Below are 20053 nucleotides of genomic sequence, written 5' to 3'. Positions count from 1 at the left end.
ACCTAACAGCAAGTCAAAAGGACGGTACGTGCTCAGTAATGTGGGTCATCTGGACGGTAAGGTACTTAAGGTAGGCTTTCACTTCCAGATCTCAATTTTTTGCACACAGTAGCTTGTGGACAAATCGGGGCTCCAAATTCAAGTGTGAAAGGGACCTGCCACCCTTTGTCAGGGCCGAAGAGATCCTACTACAACCATGTGGCCTTACGTTTTCTTGTGGCGGTCAGAACTCAGAAACCAATCCAATCTGCCATACGTAATGATACAAACAATTCCAGCGATCATGCCGAGCAAAGAAAAACAATCACTCGGAATGACAGAATATCACGGGGCACTGATTTAGACCGAAGAAATAATAAAAAAAGTAAGGGTTTCAGAAGCTTTAACTACTCCATGTGCTGTTGTTCCTTCCACGTGCTTACATGGTGCCCGAATGCAGAGGGTGCGGTTCGTATCACCCAAAAAGTCACCACAGGCACAACCAACCAATCTGACAGCCTAGGAACAATACAAATTTACAAATTACGACAGATTAAAGTAGAGATGCTCATCACTTGCTATACGCGTGATTTGACATAGGACAGCGTAATCCCGAAAGGTCAACATCATTCAAGGCCAAACAGATTCAAAATTATTTTTTACATACACTTTTTTAAGGGTATCTTGCCTAAAGATTGAATGCATATGTTCGATGTGGTCTACAGGAAATGAGCATGCCTGATGTTCTACAGTTCAGCGCAAGGGGCTAGATTTGACACTGCGCAGCCTCTGCCAACCAGCCTCACAGGTACTGCCGGAGGTTTTCGCCACTGAGGGTTTCCATCTCTTTTAAGATCTCCTGCGACAGTGTCTTGACAGGAAGCTCCACATCCTCAAGTAATTCGCCAAGGAATGGGATGGTTTCTGGGAGGAGACCGACGTATTCCTCCTTCAGGTGCTGGACCATGTACCTGACAACCTTCAGGCCCAACAATTTGGGGCGAACTTTATCACTCCTGGTCTGCATCAGCACCTGCAGTTTTATGACAAATCTGTAAGGCACAGGAACAACATACAATGATAGAGGGTGTGTACCAGGCCTCAGGGTTTTGGATGAGCTTTTTTTACACCATGTTTAGTGCATCTCTAGTTTATGAAATACTGGGTGTGTTGTTAGGTTCGCACCTCATGGTTAAGAGGCTTCCAAAGAACATCCGAGCGTGCAGTGACAGCCATTTGCCCCAAGCACAAAACAAGAGCTTCATCTACTTCTTCAACCGATGGAGCATCCACAAGTGATTCAATAGATTCTGGTGGTTCCACAACAAATTGGGAAACTATTGGCTTGAGGAGAACCTGCACACACCAAATATATTAAATATAACGGCATTCACAGAAAAGTTGCATGCAAAAAACAAAGCCAGAACATATGGTTCAATTGAACAATATTTGCATATTGGCCAAGTAATCTGAATATCATACAGGAACAATGACATTGCCTATTCTAATCCAAGTCGTAGGAAATTCACATTACAACAGAACATGAAAGGCCAGTTGCCCTGAACTTTTACCCAGTGTTTTGCAAAACCATGCCGGCAGTGGTAAGGAAGCACTTGCACTATTAAGTATGAGCCAACTAACCTGGAAATTAGAGGAATCTAGGATCTTCTGTTCATTATCATAAAGGAAACACTTGTGTAAGGACTTCAAAATCAGAGCTCTTAAATTCCACAGTTTTAGTCCAAATAAATTATCCTTCTGTTCGACTTGAACATCAAGTTTGGCCTTCTTCTTCTTTTTTTGCTTGGAACCGACCAAAGGATCATCTTCTAACAGATATTGTACAGATCCCTCAAGTAGGTACTTGAAATAAGGTGTAAACAAGGACCTGCATGGACAAATTAAATAATTGATTGGTAAAGAAAACATAAGGCAGGAGGTAGTTGAGAATAACACGCTTTATTGCAGGTTGCTAAGAACAATGAGCTGTCCTAAAATAGTGATAGCATGGGTATTGGCAGGAAAAACAAAAAGGTTGAATCATTGAACTGGCTATCATTTCTCTGAGTATGCTCTGAGCATAACTTTCAGATACATAAATGGATATACCTGTGTTGTTCAGCAAGTTTGTTGATCAATTTGTAAAAAACAATTGCACGGTCTATACTTTTCTTTGATGATGACTGATCAACTTCAGAGTCGGCCCATTCCAGAGTACGAAGAAAAAGGGGCCTAAAAGTGCCCTCTGTAAGCTTCAATGTGAGAGTAATTATGGCATGAATAATACTTTGCTCAACCATATTTATATTCTTCAAAGAGTCAGGATGTTGGCGACGGATATCAAGTGCTGCTAAACAATGTTCATATATTTTCACATGGTAAGTTCCTACAGCCAGCCGGTCCATTGTACTAACAAGACTAGCAAGCATTTGAAATGCCAACGAAAGGCTTGTTTCCCCACAATTAGTAGCAACGGAGTATAGATCCAGTAAAGGAGGAAGAATAAGCCGCACCTGCAATGCGAATAACATGATTAGATCTACGGAAAAATCCGAGCAATCATGGTTTCTCATAGGACCCAGAAATAAACTGAATAATTTAGATGAAAACATACTGGAACTTTCTCTGTCAGTAGCTTCCGAACATCTGCTGCTTTTGCATCTAATTTGGCATCCATATGAGCACAACATTCAGGATGCAATACCACCAGATCGAGTATTTCCTTCAAATATGGATTAACAAATTCACCCAGCCTTTCCACAATCACTTCAATCGTGCTCAGTGAAGATAGCAGTATAGCTGTATCTTGGTTAGAAAGTCTGGTGGCTGTTCTAGTAGAACCATGGGCGTAACTTCCACTAGGACAACATGAAATTTGATGAGCTATTAGCATTATATTTTTCACAACTAATGGGAGCTCTGATAATGCTTTTGATCCAAGCACGTTTATTAGAGAGCCAACAGTATGAATTAATCCAGAAGACGCAGCTGCATCAGCAGAGCCAATGTGATTGACGATTGTTGAGAGGCACTTGCTATAAACTGGATAATCAGAGGGATATTCTTTCGCTAGCGTTTCAAGCGAAGAAATAGCAGCAATTTTCACTGAAGTGTCCAAATCAACCACTCTGTCAATCAATTCAAGAATCTTTAAGCACAAGTTGCTGAAATATGGACCAGAACTCTTGTCCACTTTGATAACAGTTATAACAGAGCTATGCTTCAGTTTTCGTGCTTTCCTTTGCTTGTTCTGAACCAAGCTGTTTCCTCTGGCAGTTTCAGACAATATCCCAAGTGTCTGTGTAGAGAAGTTCAGATCAATAATCACAGGGCATATAAGGTTTTGATTTCAAGGACCTCAATTAGTTAAAAGGTACTACACAACCAATAAAAAAAAGTTCTATCTGACAAAAAAGTACCTTTCTTTTCACAAGGTTGTCCGAATAATCCAACAACTGGGTAATTCCTCTGAAATATGTTGAAGCACTCATCCATCCTGTAATCGTTTTGAGTATCATATTTGCAGACTCTCTGAGTTCTTTTATAATATCACCAGAAAATTCTCTTTTTTTATCTTTAGTACACACAGTACACAGGACAACTTCCTCCATAAGCGCTCCAAGAGAACCCTATAACAGTGAAATGAATACGACAATAAATATTTACAAACTAAGCTCCTAGAGTGAAATAGAACATAGCATAGATAAACGCATTAAAAGAGCAGCAGTCTGGACAAATGAGCAACCTGGATAAAATTAGCAGCCTCATCAGATTCAAGCTCAAAAATCAACTCTGTATCTTGCAACTTGGACAGAACGAGCTTCATTGCCAAATGTAGCATTAGATGTCCTTGCCTCCCATGCACCCTGATTTCTTTTAGTAGCATACTGAAACAAGGAAACCATAATTTATAGGAATATTGGTCAGTAACATTGACTGCCAATCCATATTCCCACTCCTGTGACAAAGCACTCCAACGCCTTCCCTGATGTTCAGAAAGAGAGAGTGAAATCCTCTTAACCAATGATTGCAGCAGATGCATGATCACAGTACTCAAATGGCTTTCATTTCCTAAGGTCCTGAAACAGTATAAACAAATTAGACTGCTTACCATATAGGAAATACAAGGATGTTAAAGAATTTAAGATAGAAAATACCTCAAGAGGTAAACCAATAGCGTCAACCGCCTATGTCCAGGAATATCTGCTAAAGCTTTAATGAATATCTGTAACAGCATCAGTACAGTCTATTAATTCAATGACTTTATGGTCAATAAAATGTAAAGCAGAATGGAATTTCAAGAAAAACTATAGAACCTGAAGAAGCTTTTCTATACTTGTGTTCCTCGATAACCAACATGGAACCAAGACAGATAGTAAATCCTCCAAAACACATTGAGAATGGCTGTCATCCTGCAAAATTCAGAAAACATAAGACTAAAATAACCTTGGTAGCATTAATTTCATGAAGAAATATAAAAAAAAAACACTGGCTTGAGAAAGACACTTAAAATACTGGATCCATTTTAAAAATAAATTAATAAAATAAACACAGGCAATGATTATGAGCACAAATTGGTTCGCGACACTTTAGAACAAAGTCCCTTATAAAAGTAAGACAAGAAATAACTCCAGAGAAACTCCATAGTGAAGGTCATTCAACAACAAACTGCACAAAGATATGTCCCCAAAGGATATTTACACGAACCTGTTTTATAGCATCTCCAATAACCAGAAATAAATCAACAATACTATCTGACAACAGTTGTGGGCAAGCCTTTCCCAAAGAAGCTATCAAGGAAAACCCGTGATTCCGAGTTGCTACATCCTTGACAGACCGTATGTAATTAATAAGAAGATCAACATCTGAGCTTCTGAACATTGCATCCTGCAGACAGATATGTAATCCATGAATACAAACAAAGAAAACGGCCTTTCAAACATCATTGGAATACGCAGTTGAAAATCAGCATAGCTAAGTACCTGGTGATGCGAATGCGAATGCAACGTATCTGCAATATCTTTGAGGACCAGCAGTATCAAGTGCTGAGCTTCTTTCATGGAGTTGGATATATCAGGGGTTTCGGATGAGGTATCATGTTGGTTGGTATACTGACAAACAATCTCTGAAATCCATTGATCAGAAAGGAGCTTTGATAGAATCTGGAAAAGCGGTTGTAGTAAACACATCCTGCACGAGGGTGAAACGTCAGACATACGCAACACAGGGTACTAACAAAAAATAGTAGTTCTGTAATACCAGACCTTTGGTTCACATCTTTCTTAAGAAACAAAATATCTAGAAGAGAAACCAGAATAGAAGCTATAGGGCTTTCTCCAAATAACTCTTCAAAACTGCTAAATGCATCACGACTCAGATCATCCTTTCTCTTTGTTCTTTTTGACCGTCCTCTTGCATCACCAAGTGCAACAATTAATTCAATAAATTTCACCGCAGCAGAAGCATCAACCTACCACGAGTAGAATAACATAAGCATTGACCAAAACTGATTCAGTAAACATCAAGGATACGGATAATGACATTGCCTACTACATTAATGATACTGTTGCTAAAGCCACTTGAACAACTTGCAGCAAACAACTTTGCATGAATGCCAAAAATCAATGAAAGAAAAGCAAATAATAATAGGAAGAATGTAAACCAAATAGACTATTAGTGATTTCGGCACAGAAGGAGATCAATATCAAGACACAAAATGGAGACTGCCCAACAGAATTGATGGATTTAACTTATGGAAAATGTAATTTGGCTTGTATTAAGAAAAGGAAGAAAGGGATATAGATACAAACATTAATTCGCAGTAGAGCATCCCGTGTGGCATTTCGAATTTCGATGTTTTCAGTTCGAAACAAAGAAATAAGGCACCCAAAAACTTTTTCCTGCAAAAGTACATTACCTAAATTAGCATAATATTCATGATGGTTATGTTTACTCAATCTACTAATTTCTGAAGGAAAAAAAAACGTAGCTGGCTGAAATGATAATATTAACAGGTACAGACAGATGCCAAAGAAGTAAAATAACTTAAGAACAGAAAATGTTGGAAAATTGGAATCAAACATGCGACAGATGCAAGACCCAGCAAGTTATAGAGAAAGAGTGCATAAATTAGTAACTGCGTACTCAGGGACAAAAATATAGATTATCTATTAGCTAGTGCATTCATATTTCATAGGCTCATGGTAGAATATCAGACGTCACCTACTAACAATATCATCTTTAGCGACCCCTATAATACATAGTACATAAGACCTTTGTTGGTGTGCTTTGCAGTATGCTTAGCTTAAAAGTTAGCTATATAATGGCAAATCGCTATGCAGAATAATTTACCAGCATACAAGAAAATTTTCAGTAAGGTAAAAGGGCAAGGACATTATGCACTCCCTAGATTCTCCAATTAAGTTGTGAAAAAAATGGAAATAGCACCATCCAAACAGTTTTTTTAATGAAAACTCAATGCAACATGGGGGTTGTATGACATAACATTAAACCTTAGTATCGGTCTCCAAATTATCAAAGAACACTGGTTGAAGCGTCCGCAGGACAGTAAGACATGGCATTACAACAACAGGATCATCTGGAGACAGAGCATCAACCTGAAGTTTTATAAAGTCAGTTGAATCCAGAAGATAATTTTCAAATATGAACATAATTTTGCTCACCTTTAACGCTCTCACCAGAGGTTCAGACATGTTAAAACCAATATTTGCACAATCTGGAAGTGAGAACAAAACCTACAGAACACCACTGAATTAACCACATGGGCAGCAAATTTAATTTAATGCTAATCTATTCAACTGTATAGAAGAGCATGAATGGACATATAGGTAAAAACATGATCACATGTACCTCCAAAAGCAAACATAGGATTTGAATTTCATGGGTAGATAAGCTTTGCTTAGAATCACGCTGATTCTGATATTGATCACGACAGTCCAGAAGATCAAAGAACAAAGACTTCACGTCCTCTGCCTTAAATAAGATGCCTCCTACTCCTTTCAGGATTGACAGAACCATGAACTGCAACACGTTTCAAAATATCAACACGCATAAAAAACAATCATCAAAGTTCATGCATATGCATTTGCCTTTATTTTCTGTGGTAGTGATTAGGGTGGGGTGTGTGATGTTGTGCTGGTGTCAATGGGCTAAGCTGACTTTAGTGAGTTGACTTAAGATTGCAGGTCAACCAACCTTTCCGTAAGGAGTGAGCTTCAAAGCAGAGTGCAAGATGAAATGAAGGAGAGCATCTTTTGTTGGCTGGTCAAATCTGATAATAGAAAAAGAAGTTAGATTTACATCCTGTTAAAATTAAGCATTCAAGAAAAATGTATTTGTAGAAGAAAGAAACGATGGCAACCTTTCATGAAGGTTCTCTGGAATTATCATGTCCTGGCGTGGGCTTAGCATTGATGAAATATATGCAGGAAAAAATTTTGCATCTGAGGAGATCATGGTCTTTTGGTTAACCAACGACTCGAGGAAAACACCAAAAGTTGGAGATGACATGCATTGCGGCAATTTGATGGTGTTACCTGTCGATATGTTAGATAAGATAATAAACAACGACATCAAATCAATGTTTTAAATAGCGGACTATAGAATTTAGCAGAGAGCTCTGCTCAGCTCCCACTATAGCCCGCTATTTAGTACAACACTGTTGTGGCGGCAGCTGTCATAATTGTAAACCGCTATAGTGCCACTATAGCCCACTATTTAAAGCAATACATCAAATTGGTCAGGTTGAAAAATAAATATGAAAAGAGTGCTGACAGACCATTTCTTGGTACAGAAGTGCTCAAGCGCTGCCACACCAAAGAGAACCCCTCAACACACTTAATAGCAGATGACCTTATATCCTACAATGTAAGAAAAATAAAAATGTACAATACATTAAATAGACAAACTGTAGCCAGCAGAATTTAGTAGCTCGCAGATTGCCAGCCATAAGAAGTATGAACGGAACCATATTCATACCCTGTTCTCATGAGCAAGTGGGAGAATAACAGAAGGAAAGCCGAGCAGAAGCTGCATCCATATGCTTTCATCCAAGCTACTACTTTCAGAGGAAGCACACTTAGAACATATAGAAGCAAGCATATGAAGACTCTCCACTTGAACTCTATCTGACGAATCTACATCAAATCAAGGATGTTCATCAATACTTGGCAAAAAGATGAAGATGGAGTATGGACAAGCTGTTTTACAGGATAATGAGCTGAACAAAAAATACTAGAAGAGAAACCAGACAATGTCTTCTCTAACTCGATCATGGCCATCAATGAACTTGGTTACAACAGTGAAAGACTTGGCATGGCAACAAGGTATAATGCTTGTCACAGTAAACTCAACCATGCAGAACTGTGGAGGCCAAGAACCATAGCAAGTGTCCAATGTGGGCTCCCTTGGAGCTTGGATGAGCACCACAGGCTACAGCACAGCTACAGGTATTGGGCTCTAAACTTGGAGTCAACAGCCGAACATGTTGAGTAATGTGCTTTTTATCATAATAATAAATTATCCATAACAATAGCACAGACATTTCATAAGAGAAAGTCACCCCAGGCATCCATCTCTTCATTGCAACAAGTACATAAAGAAACAGCAAGGCCATACGACATGTAATATTATGAACATTGCAGAAGTTCAATTCTGCATCCTTCAGTAATACCTAAAACCAAATAAGACTAGTACGTGAAATTTGATACAGCAAAGGAGGAAACAACAGAGGCAAGGCCAGGTCGCGCTCTGGTTGTGGGCTACTCCCGTGCAACTTGAGGTTCTGATAGACACCGGATTGGTGGGCAAAACACTTTTGAAGAATACTAATTGATTGATTACTAAACAAGCTAGCTACTACCAGGTATCATATGACTATATTTGGAAGTGCTAGATAAGCTAAGACATAGAAGTATCAAGCCACAAATATGGTATATATCTCAGCTGGCTGTAGGTAGGACAGCTGAATCTGAATTCGCTAAGGATCCAACCAATCCATAACATCATGACTGCTAGTCTGCTACTCTTCGTTGCATATCTAATGGATAGTGATAAAATCCACACAACAATTGTGATTTTTTTTTGTATTTTTTGAACAACCCATCATGCACCACTTGCAGTTGGGGAGGTGGAATCCGGGCCTATCTAACTTTCCAAAGAGGGGAATCACATCCTGATAGAATAACCGTTAAGGACATATAGAAGTAGGCTGGTTGTGAAACAATATAAAAAATAGGCCCGTAAAAAACAAAGCCAAAGCATAATGCCAAGGTTAAATAAAAGCACTACACTAAGAAATATGGCAGTTGTTCTTCGGTAGGCACAGGCTTAATCTTGTAGAGTAACAGAATAATCTTTGCTTAAGAGAGCAAACGTAGCAAACCTTCATCCAGAAAGTACTTCGAAATAAATTGAAAAGGTGCTCCAGTGCAATTAATGATGAGATACTCTAAGTGCTTCTGAAAGACATTTTTGCCAGGCGATGTAACAAAGAAGAGAAACAAATCATCGAGCATTGCATTTTCATCACTGCCAATCTGCACATGACAGAAATACAGCATAGATCATGATGTTCTCAAAAGTGAAGTGAGAAGAATAGGTGATGTAGCTATTGCTTAATACATACCATAAAATTCTTCTTAATATAGGAGGACTGCACCTTTAGAAGTCCCCAAAATATACAGGAAAGGATTCTAGCATTCAATGCCTCTGTATCACTGTTGAAAATATGCTTCACCAATTCTAAACTGCACTTCTCAAGCTTATCAATGCTTATCTGCAAAGAAAAACACGAGAGTTCAAGTCCAAAGAATATAGGGAAATCATTCAACATTGAATGGTAAATTGTAAACACCTCATCACAAACACCATTATCTTCATGCTGTATGTGATGCCATTCATCCTTCAGGGCTGGCAAACAAGCTTTACAGAGACTCACTTGCTTGTCCAAAGCTGAAAAGGATCAAGAAAAGACAGTCATCCTATGTGGTTTTCTTACCAGAGTAGCCAGCATTTCCAGGCAGGAGAGAACTGGAAGGCATTATATGCTGCACTTAGGACGATTCAAGACACAACATTTTAGGGTAGATGTATGTGCGCACATCAGAAACATCAGGTGCCAAATGCTATTAAGTCACCAGGAGAAATAAAACACAATTTAAGAACTTTAAAGAGTATAAATAAGCATTTTCTGGATGTTTCAATAATAGAACAAAAGATAAGTAGCATAGCACAGATTTGTTATTGCAACTATCATAACTGCTGTCACAATAGTATATCAAAGCATAACAGCAAAGACAAGCGTACCTTCTGAGGGAACAACAAGTGTTTCCAATACTACAAGTAGAAACAAAGTTCTAGAAAATCTAGTTCCATTTCCAGAGTTAGCCAACCACTCTACATGCTTATTTGGGTTAGCTAGGAAAGTCTCAGCAAAAGCTTTGATATTCTTCATGTTAATGGAAGCAATGGAGTCTGCACTCATGTTCTCCTGCAACATAATGAACACAAGAATTACTTAGAAATAAACAGAACAGATTCATATCATCTAGAATGAAATATAAAGAGACATTTCAACCATAAACATTACATCCTCACATATCTAACCCTACATGTGTATGGGGTTCAAGATGTGTATGTGGGCATATCGAACCAAGTATGTGCAACAATGTGCCAATTGTGGAAAGGAAATGAATCGCCCTCATCCGATATGCTTACACTAAAGATCAATGTACAGGCAAGATTAGTTGTCTGGCAAGTAGGAAACCTCACCTTCATTTTCTGAACAGTGACCTCATCACATACAAGAGAACTACTTGTGTAGAATTCCCATTGTATTTTCTTAGCTAGCTCCAGGGCCTTTAAGTTCACTCTAAGGGTCTGTTTCATTAAAACATTGAGAGTGAAAATAAATGCAGGAAAATTAAAAATGGGAGATATTGTAATAAGTTAACTAGCTAACCTTTGGGTGAATAATAAGGAGACGAAAAACTACTGCAGCTATGTCCTTGGCATGTTCCACATGATGGGATTGATATTCAATAACCATCTTTTCCAAGCAAGAAACAGCAACATCAGAAGCCTTTGATGCTTTTGAACCACCTGCAGTAACATAAACAAAATTCCTTGAGTTGTGATAAACATTTGCCATGTGGCATATCAGAGTATCAGGATCGTAAGAAGGATAACTATAGGAAGACAAACCAATGAACCTTAGATTCAATAAATATATTGAGCAGGAAGAGGCGGTCCAGACTACCAAGATGTTATTTGTTGCATTTTCTGCCAATCTCTATATCTATTTTTTTAACATCTTACATGAATAGGCTAGTTAGTGCCAACTTTATGGCTATATATTCAAAGTGCACATTAGCTATGATGTCTTGTGAGTAGATGGGCACTGTAAGAAGCTAAACCATATAAAATAATCCTGCACCTCTTTCACAGAAGTCACAAAATAACTACACACCATTGGAACGCTAGCAACGAAGTAGGCATTAGAAATATTACTCACCTTTGTTAATGATTTTGATGCATTTGGTGAGCACGTCATCGTATGCTTTTAGAAGGCTATCAGGACAGGCAACAGCAGCTGCTAGTCCTTCTATGGATAAGGCAGCTTGGACAACACTTAGATCATCATCATACATACTGCGCAATATTGCATCTTGCATATTGATAAGTCTCTGCAGAAAATCAGACATAACAACGTAAACATGATCATCACTTTGGGAAAGCTTCAAACGAACAACAAACTTATAATACCGAACACATGTCCAGACAACAATATTGAAGATTACCTGTGGATTTAGAGCACTGTTGTTGAAGATGCCAGATGTAGCAATTTTTGAGAGGGCTGATTGGCGTACCATAGCCTGCATCATGGATAAAATTTTACTTCATTAAAGGCTAGAAAAGATAACAAGACCAACTAATACTGGGAAGGGCTAATTATAGCAAAGTACTCATAATTCAACAAATACAATGTGGACCAGGGCCAGTAATTCTTCTAGAATATAGAGACTGATAAGTTCACCAAAATTTATACAAAAAAGTAAATTCACACCAAGCTCAGTCAACATGTACCTTTGGATGGTCCAGGCTGAACCAAATGTTTGAGTCAGCTATTTCAGTTGGAATTTTCTTGCTTTCATCAAACACTAAGCCAAACACCTCAGATAAAGAATCCCCTCCCGTTGAGTTAATTTCAGATTTCTGATAAATAAAAATGTCAAATTCCAAAGAAGGTTAACAAGAACAGGAGAAACAACAGTCAAACTGCAGCGATAAGAACTGATAACCCCCATTAGTGGAAAGTCTATCATCATGTACCTCAAGAAATTTACGAATAGCATCATGTAGCTCCAGTGGATATTTTCTTTCGATCGTGCTCAAGATTTTCTTAGCCCAAATTCCTGAAGAATAATAGAACATTAGTTCAGGGGAAACAATCATACCATAGATGATACAATATATATGAAACTGATTGTAGCGAATACCATGATATACTTGGAATAAATATATGCACAAACAACAATATCAAATTGCTCAATTACTTCAAAAAAGATTTGAAGGTGTTACAGCTACCTTTTATATCCGGGTTTTCAGTGGTCCGAGATACCTTGCTACAGCTACCAAGAACCTTGCTCACAATTCTTTCAACAGAGTTCTCCATTGGTAGAGTCTCAATAGTTTCAATGAGGTGTGTATGGCAGGAATCATCAGAAGTACTGTTAACGTGCTAAGAGTCAAATATTCATAAAACACCAGGGAAACTATGCAAAATAATCACATTGATAAGCAGATCACCTGTAGTCAACCAATGATTCAACATAAAGCCTTACAAATCTCTCAATATTGTACTCACTGGATAATACAGAAAGTACACCAGAAAAATCCCTGAAAAAAGATTAAAGCAAGAATTCAACGCTTGATGGCAGAAGGGAGAAGCAGAAAAGAACAAATATTATACTGTGTATGCTACAAACAAAACATCGGTAAACCTGATGTCTTTCAAAATCATCAATGCCTTCTTAGGGAAGTCATGGACCGATTGTGACTGCAAAGGAAAGTTATCAATACTTCTACATTGGCATCACCTGTATTGGGTTCAATATTCGCATAGTACGGCAGCCTTTCTTAAGGATATGTATGGCAATTAGTTAAAAGTCCATACCTGAACAAGACTTATAATAGCCATCACTGTGACACGAAGCCATGGTAAGTCAACTGACTCAAATGCATCATGTTGTGCATTCCTTGCAACAAAGAAAATCAAATTTTGGACAAGTTTTGGCGCTAGAGATGCCCGCGTTGCAAGTACTCCAACAATCATCAGAGCGCCAGCCTGGTCACAAAGATCCATCACAACAGTATTGCAATATAGCACAGAAAGCAAGATGTCAATAAGTATGCTTAAGGTTAAGTGGATACACAAAACACAATAAAAGGTTCATAAGGTGGCAAATGATAAGTGTACACACACAATTCAGTCAAGTATTGCAAAATATAAGGAAAGAAGAAAATAAAACAACTTTAAAAAATCAATCAATTTCAGATGCCACAAAAGTTGCAAAATCAAGCTGACCTTATAATCCTGATCTCCCGTTATTTCAGGATTAAGAGAGTCAAACACAAATCCCAGGACCCTCTGTACTATATCTGTGTCAAGCTTTGGAACAGCACCCAAGCACTCCACAATCACAGCAGTGCAAAAGCAGACGACTGTCCTTGAGTGACTGAATTCCCTTGTTGGTGTTACCTGGAAATAAACAGAATCATCAACTAGAAAGCACCAAAAGCATAGCGGAAGCCTACCATGAAGAAAGTGAAATAACTTTTGGACTTACATAGTTACAGAGGGTCTCCAGCACGGCCTTATCCCGGATGCACTGCTGCACTAGAACACTCCTGGGTGGCGGTGCACCTGAGGACTTCACGCCATCAAGAAATGCCCACTTACTATTCCTGAAAACACATCATTGAGCAGACCTCAAATTATCAATGGAGACAAAGGGGTTAAACGAGTGTCAATCCAGAACCATCGCACTCACCCTAAGTTGACCAACTGCACAATCCGAACAAATGCATGTGTATCATGGTACGGCAGCGCGCTCAGCAGCAACTCATCCAAATTGTATACATGCACCCTAAATGAACGTTTCCACCAGCAAAAAGAGATCAGCTAAAGCTCCCAGGATCATCTTAAAAGTAGCTGAGCTTAGTTCATACAGGTATCTGCGGATAAGGTACTCAAGGGTCTTGAGGGCAGATGGAAGATGCAAGTAACCAGCTAGAAGGCGAAGGTAGGTGGAGATGGACTTGTTAAGTTTATCATTCTCCTTGGGAGTTAACTGTTCACGGTTCACCTCAAGGCTAGTCTCCCTGAACAGAGTGTTGCTGTACCTAGCAAACCTCTCGTCCACACTGGCAAGGTGCTCCAACCCTACAAATTAATTTGAATCAAATACTGTATCGGAAGGGATGCTTTTGATTGATGCACTTCATATGCCAGACTAACTTGGTTTGATTCGAGATGTTAGTGACACAGAACTTTATTCGATTTGAGATACTAGTGAAGTTTAAGAAAATCATGTTTAAAAAAAACACGGGAACAACTGCAGAAGGATGTAATTCGGTGTACATCAAACAGCAAATAGCAGTTAAATTCCAGGCGAAACTAGTGAGCGAAATTACTGTGGTAATAGGGGAGCTCGAATAAGAGCTTCGACAAACGTGATTTTAGCTCGCTCGGGTTCGCCAAAAAAAACTCCACCAAACTGCGGTTCATAAAAATGTTTGGCTGCTCTAGAAAGGCAAAGTAAACAAAGAAACAGCACTCTGGAATCGATCGGATGAGTGGTTAGTGGTAGGCACCGGAGAGGGCGATGGGAAGGATGGCGCGAAGGTCGATATCGGCGGCCTCCTTCGCGTCGAAGAGCACCGACGGCCGGGTGATGGGCCGCCGCGCCGCCTCGGGCGCAGCTCCAAGCGCCGACTTGATGGCCTGCAGCTGCGACGCGATCGACGCCATGGCCGGCAACTCGCCTCGTTGGCGGTGGCCGAGGGCGGAGGGAGCTGGTGCCGCCGCCGCTGAACCCTAAACCCTGCGCGGTGGTAAACGAGGAGGCGGCGTCGAGAGGGTCGGGAGAGAATCAATGGATGTAGTCGGATTTTGTGGTGGTGTTAAAAAAGTAGTGGGCCGAATGGGCGTGCACGTGGGCCACATACATACCAGCCCGCCACTACCTCCGCTGGGCCAACGATTACAAATGAGGCTGGAAAAGGCCCGTTGTCTCCCCTCTAGTTTGGTTCATTTCCAATCCTCAGTTTAAGCTCCAGCAATAAAATCAGAATAGTTTTACATAAATCCAGTTGGATTGGTGGTTTTCAATTGAATTGTACGCCACGCTAGACTCTCATTACCAAATTAACCATCAGAAAAATCTAATACAGTAATTAAAATATACTCCCAATCAAACATGTTGCCATGACATCAAAGCAGTTAGTAGTGAATGGTGAGGATTGCGTAATGAGGTGGTCTTGCAAGTATTTTTACTCACATTCGATGTTAAATTATGAACTCCATAGTGTTCATGGTCGTAAAAGTATAATATTCTTCTAAAGCTGAAAGAAGTTGTAGAAAAGAGAAGAGATGCTGGTGAATTGGAATGGGAATTTGCCTCATTCATTTTTCTTCAAAACAAGAGGAAATCAAAATCAATTTTACTACGCCAAACAATCGATCCGGTTAACTACCTAAATAAAATTTAAGATGGGTTTATGCTTCCAAACTATTGCAGTTGGTTTTATCTACCATCTACTGATATTTGTCCTTTCTTTTCTTTTCTCTCCATGTACGAGTTAAGCTTAGAACTAGATGTCCGATGTTATTAATGCACGTTAGTATTTTTTTTCATGATTATTTCTTATACGGTATTTTATCTTCAGGATCAAATTTGTATTAAATGACCCCAACCTATGAAAATAATCATGAAACAATTCGATGCATTTTTCTAACACAGGCGTTGTGTTCTTTGTCCTCCCTCAAATTTGAACTTAAACTCATCTTACGAGGAGAAAGAGAAAATACAAATCTCATATGGGGTATAATGGACCAACAGAAACATTGGAGAGCAAGTGGAGTCTCAATTTTATTTAGGTTTTAAATAAATAAACAAGTTGAAACGTTCAGGTGGTAAATGTGTGATTTTTTCTTAAAAAATCTTTTCTATAGTTTTTATCGAAAGGGTATGTTGGACAAACAGAAATATATCCATCCTCAATGGGTGGCCGTGGTGCATCGGCGAGCATGGAATATTTTGCAGCATAGCCACCGAACCACCTACCCTACCTAACAATTCAGGGTGTGTTCGTTTCCTCCCCTCTAAAGTTTAGAACCGTCACATCAAAAAGAATCTTGCTATTTAGAAATATTAAATAAAATCTATTTATAAATTTTTTTTACGGATAGGTGCTAATTCGCGAGACAAATTTAATGAGTCTAATTAATCCATAATTTGCCACAGTGATACTACAGTAATCATCCGCTAATTATGGACTAGTATTCATCTTTCGTCTCGCGAATTAGCTCTAAGGTTCTGCAATTAATTTTATAATTAGATTTTATTTAATACTTGACAAACGAACCCACCCTTACTCGTCGGATGTTCAGCTCACTTCGAATCAAAGATTTTTTTTTTCGTCCGTTGACTTCAACCCCTGCTACCCACCATGGCGGAGATGATCGCCGTATCCCTCTCGGCGAAGATCGCCGCGTCCTTGTCCGCCCCGGCAGCCGTAGAGCTGTCCTCTCTCTTCGCCATTCGCTCGGGGGTAGCCGCCGCCGCGCGCGAGCTCGATCTCCTCCGCGCCTTCCTCCGCTTCGCCGACTCCCGCCGCGGCACCGACACGCCCGCCGCCGCTTGGATCGACCAGGTCCGCGACGTTGCCTTCGAGCTCGAGGACGTCGCGGACGAGTACTCCTTCCTCTCTGGCCGGGGCTTCGTCCGTGGCTGTGCCAATTTGGGCGCCTGGTTCGCGCTCTCGAGGCGACTCCGGAGGGCGCGGGAGAGGCTTCGCGAGCTATCGGTCGCCAAGGAAGAATACGACATCTTGCCGGCGGTTGCCTCCGCGGAGAGATTGCCTGCAGTTGGCGGCAGCGCGACCGTCATCAGCCGGAAGGTAGCAGATACAGCGCACTTTCTGGGAGAAGAGGAGATCGTGGGCTTTGCGGCGCACAGAAGATTACTAATAGAATGGCTGGCCGAGGACGCGGAGCCCCGGCGGACGTTGGTCGCGGTCTTGGGGATGGGCGGTGTTGGCAAGACCACTCTAGCGACCAGCGTCTACAAGGAACTCGCCGCAAGCTTCCACTTCGATTGCGCCGCATGGGTGTCCGTCTCCAAGAACTTCACGACGGAAGACCTCTTAAGGAAAGTATTCAAAGAACTTCACCGGGATGTTCATACAGGCGTGCCGACGGAAGTGGACGAGATGAATTACCGGTCCCTGGTCGAGGCTTTGCAAGGGTTTCTGTCCAAGAAGAGGTACTTGGTGTTGCTGGATGATGTCTGGGACGCCGGTGCATGGTATGAGATCCGCAGTGCATTTGTTGAAAATGGAACAGGGAGCCGGATAATCATCACGACACGCAGTCAAGAAGTGGCTAATCTGGCAAAATCCACTAGGATTATCCTGCTGCAGCCGCTATCTGAGAAGGAGGCATGGACCTTATTTTGTAATACCACTTTCAGGGAGGACACAGATCGAGAGTGCCCACGGCATTTGGAGCTCTGGGCTTTGAAGATACTGGACAAATGTAGTGGTCTTCCATTGGCAATTGTGTCAGTGGGCAATCTCCTTGCGCTGAAGGAGGAAAGTGAGTTTGCTTGGAAGAACGTCCATGACAGTCTCGTGTGGGATGAAAGCTCTGATCACAGAATTGGGCAAGTGTCAAGCATACTGAATTTGAGTATCGATGATCTGCCATACCACCTGAAGAGATGTTTCCTTTATTGTAGCATATACCCCGAGGATTTCTTTGTCAAAAGGAAGATTCTGATCAGAATGTGGATTGCAGAAGGCTTTGTCGAGGAGAAAAAGGATGCTACAATGGAGGATGTCGCTGATGATTACCTGGACCAGCTAGTCCAACGCAGCCTGCTGCAGGTCATTAGGAAAAATGAGTTTGGACGTGCCAAGCGATTTCAAATCCATGACTTGATCAGGGATTTGATTATAAGTAGGTCAGCAAAGGAGGGACTCTTTGTATTCTCAAAATGCACAGCGACATTTGAGGCAAACTGTAATTTTCGTCATCTTATAATTGATCAGTGCAGGTTTAGCGACCTCCCAACTCCAAAACTGGCATTCCTTCGGTCCCTCCATGGGTTTAAAACAGATTTGGATGCCTCACTGCTGTCTCAATTCAGGTTATTAACTGTGTTGAGCTTATGGTACATTCCAACAGATAAACTTCCTAGTTCAGTGACTTATCTTCTCAATCTGTGTTATCTTGGCATCCGTTCCACTCTCATCAAAGAGCTACCACATGAATTGGGACGATTACATAAGTTGCAAACTTTAGATGCCAAGTGGTCCATGGTCCAGAGATTACCATGCAGCATAACAAAGCTGAAGGGTCTGCGCCACCTGATACTGCTTAGACGTCAAGCTGCAGATTTTAGGTATCAATTTCCTGGTAAATCAGTTGTGCTTCCAGATGGAATGAAAAATCTGACCTGTCTGCAGACTCTGAAATACATTGAAGCTGATGAGAAATTGGTCAGATCCTTAGGAAGCTTCAAACGAATGAGGAGCTTAGAGCTATCTGGTGTTCACGAGGGGAATCTGATTCATTTGCCATCATCCATCTCCAAAATGAGCCGCCTTACATGCTTGGGAATTGTAAGTCGGGACGATCATGTACAACTGGACCTCGAGTCATTTTCACCACCACCGCTGAAGCTACAAAAATTAACCATATCAGGGAGGTTAATAGGGGGTAAGTTACCTTCATGGTTTGGCCACCTTAGTAACCTCATGCAATTGCAGTTGCATTCTTCTGAACTCAAGGAAGATTCAATCAGATTGCTTTCATCGCTTCCTAAGTTGGTTGATCTTAGCCTCATGGATACATACAAAGGGAACAGTTTGACCTTTGCAGCAGGTTGTTTTCCGGTCCTTAGAAAACTAAAATTGCAGGACTTGGCTAATCTTACTCACCTAGAGTTTCAAAAGGGGGGCCTTGTCAATCTACATAGGTTGATTCTTGGCAAGTGTGCCAATCTAATGACAATACCCCAAGGTCTAGAGCACCTTATGCATCTCAGGAACCTAAAGCTTTCTGAAATGCCTAGTGAGCTTACAGAAAACATACAAGAGGTGCAAGAATTGGAGGGGAATCATCAAGATGCTGGCCATACTACAATTGTCAAGGTCATCTGTATACAAAATGAGTGTTTGTTGGAGAAAAAAATTCACACCAACTTGCGCACTTTACAAAAATAGGACGTTCAAGGATGGATGCAATATCATTCTAAATCGCCCAGACGGAATTCAGCGATGATCATGGGTGGCAGATGTGAATCAATTCAAACTTGTGCAGGTAAATGAAATGGCAGCTGATGTTTGTACAGCGAATGTTCAACTATTTCGTTATGGCAACCAACCCATACAGCCAGACATATTATCATAAGCCTGCACCAGATCTCACCAGCTGTTGACTATCGTGTTCTAAACCTGGTGCACACATTGAAAAGCAGTGATCATGGAGTTGGTAGTTACTATCATGAGTAGCTAGATTTATCTTTGTACAGTCATTATAAATATTTCATCACCGTATCCATATTTATATTCAGATAATGGCCTATATCGCCCATGGGTCATTGCTGTCCCTTTGGTAGGAGCACTTTCTGCTTACAAATCTTTGTACAGATATTTATGTATCAGCAAATTGTTGAATTGTTGGGGGTGAACAGCAGCATGTTTGACTGCAAGGCATGCTATGACGTCTCTCTTTACAGCGCCCCCCCCCCCCCCCCCACCAAATATG

General features: G+C 40.5%; 2 protein-coding genes across 2 annotated transcripts; one reads left to right on the top strand and one right to left on the bottom strand.

The window, feature by feature from the left end:
• Positions 1 to 506: 506 nt before the first annotated feature.
• On the bottom strand, positions 507 to 15112 carry LOC112899161 (uncharacterized protein At3g06530). Its single transcript, XM_025967513.1, has 39 exons — positions 14875 to 15112; positions 14230 to 14443; positions 14052 to 14147; positions 13848 to 13965; positions 13586 to 13759; positions 13175 to 13345; positions 13002 to 13057; positions 12808 to 12897; positions 12586 to 12728; positions 12331 to 12413; positions 12085 to 12213; positions 11799 to 11873; positions 11513 to 11684; positions 10961 to 11100; positions 10771 to 10878; positions 10306 to 10489; positions 9854 to 9951; positions 9626 to 9775; positions 9383 to 9536; positions 7978 to 8135; positions 7778 to 7859; positions 7361 to 7535; positions 7195 to 7270; positions 6850 to 7020; positions 6663 to 6734; positions 6492 to 6596; positions 5790 to 5879; positions 5244 to 5449; positions 4962 to 5169; positions 4687 to 4866; positions 4296 to 4391; positions 4137 to 4204; positions 3725 to 4058; positions 3399 to 3608; positions 2594 to 3277; positions 2089 to 2492; positions 1621 to 1867; positions 1165 to 1335; positions 507 to 1012 (listed from the first exon to the last, which is right to left on the bottom strand). The coding sequence occupies exons 1-39, from the start codon at positions 15029 to 15031 to the stop codon at positions 782 to 784; spliced, it is 6480 nt and encodes a 2159-aa protein (XP_025823298.1). The 5' UTR covers positions 15032 to 15112; the 3' UTR covers positions 507 to 781.
• Positions 15113 to 16672: 1560 nt separating this feature from the next.
• On the top strand, positions 16673 to 20001 carry LOC112901604 (disease resistance protein RPM1-like). The gene has a single exon (XM_025970555.1). It carries the CDS (start codon positions 16732 to 16734, stop codon positions 19507 to 19509), a length of 2778 nt encoding a protein of 925 aa, XP_025826340.1. The 5' UTR covers positions 16673 to 16731; the 3' UTR covers positions 19510 to 20001.
• Positions 20002 to 20053: the final 52 nt, after the last annotated feature.

The sequence above is a fragment of the Panicum hallii genome, chromosome 7 (genome assembly GCF_002211085.1).
Source record: "Panicum hallii strain FIL2 chromosome 7, PHallii_v3.1, whole genome shotgun sequence".
NCBI lineage: Eukaryota > Viridiplantae > Streptophyta > Magnoliopsida > Poales > Poaceae > Panicum > Panicum hallii.
The sequence above is the reverse complement of the archived record's forward strand: the minus strand, read 5'-3'. Positions and strand labels throughout refer to the sequence as shown.

Bases quoted from the DNA above. Each gene is read 5' to 3' on its own strand.
- LOC112899161 (XM_025967513.1), bottom strand. From the start codon at position 15,031: ATGGCGTCGATCGCGTCGCAGCTGCAGGCCATCAAGTCGGCGCTTGGA. The intron at 6,735-6,849 runs GTACATGTGATC...GGTGTTCTGTAG, and splicing joins TCCTATGTTTGCTTTTGGAG to GTTTTGTTCTCACTTCCAGA. The intron at 5,450-5,789 runs GTTTGTATCTAT...TACTCGTGGTAG, and splicing joins ATGCTCTACTGCGAATTAAT to GTTGATGCTTCTGCTGCGGT.
- LOC112901604 (XM_025970555.1), top strand. From the start codon at position 16,732: ATGGCGGAGATGATCGCCGTATCCCTCTCGGCGAAGATCGCCGCGTCC.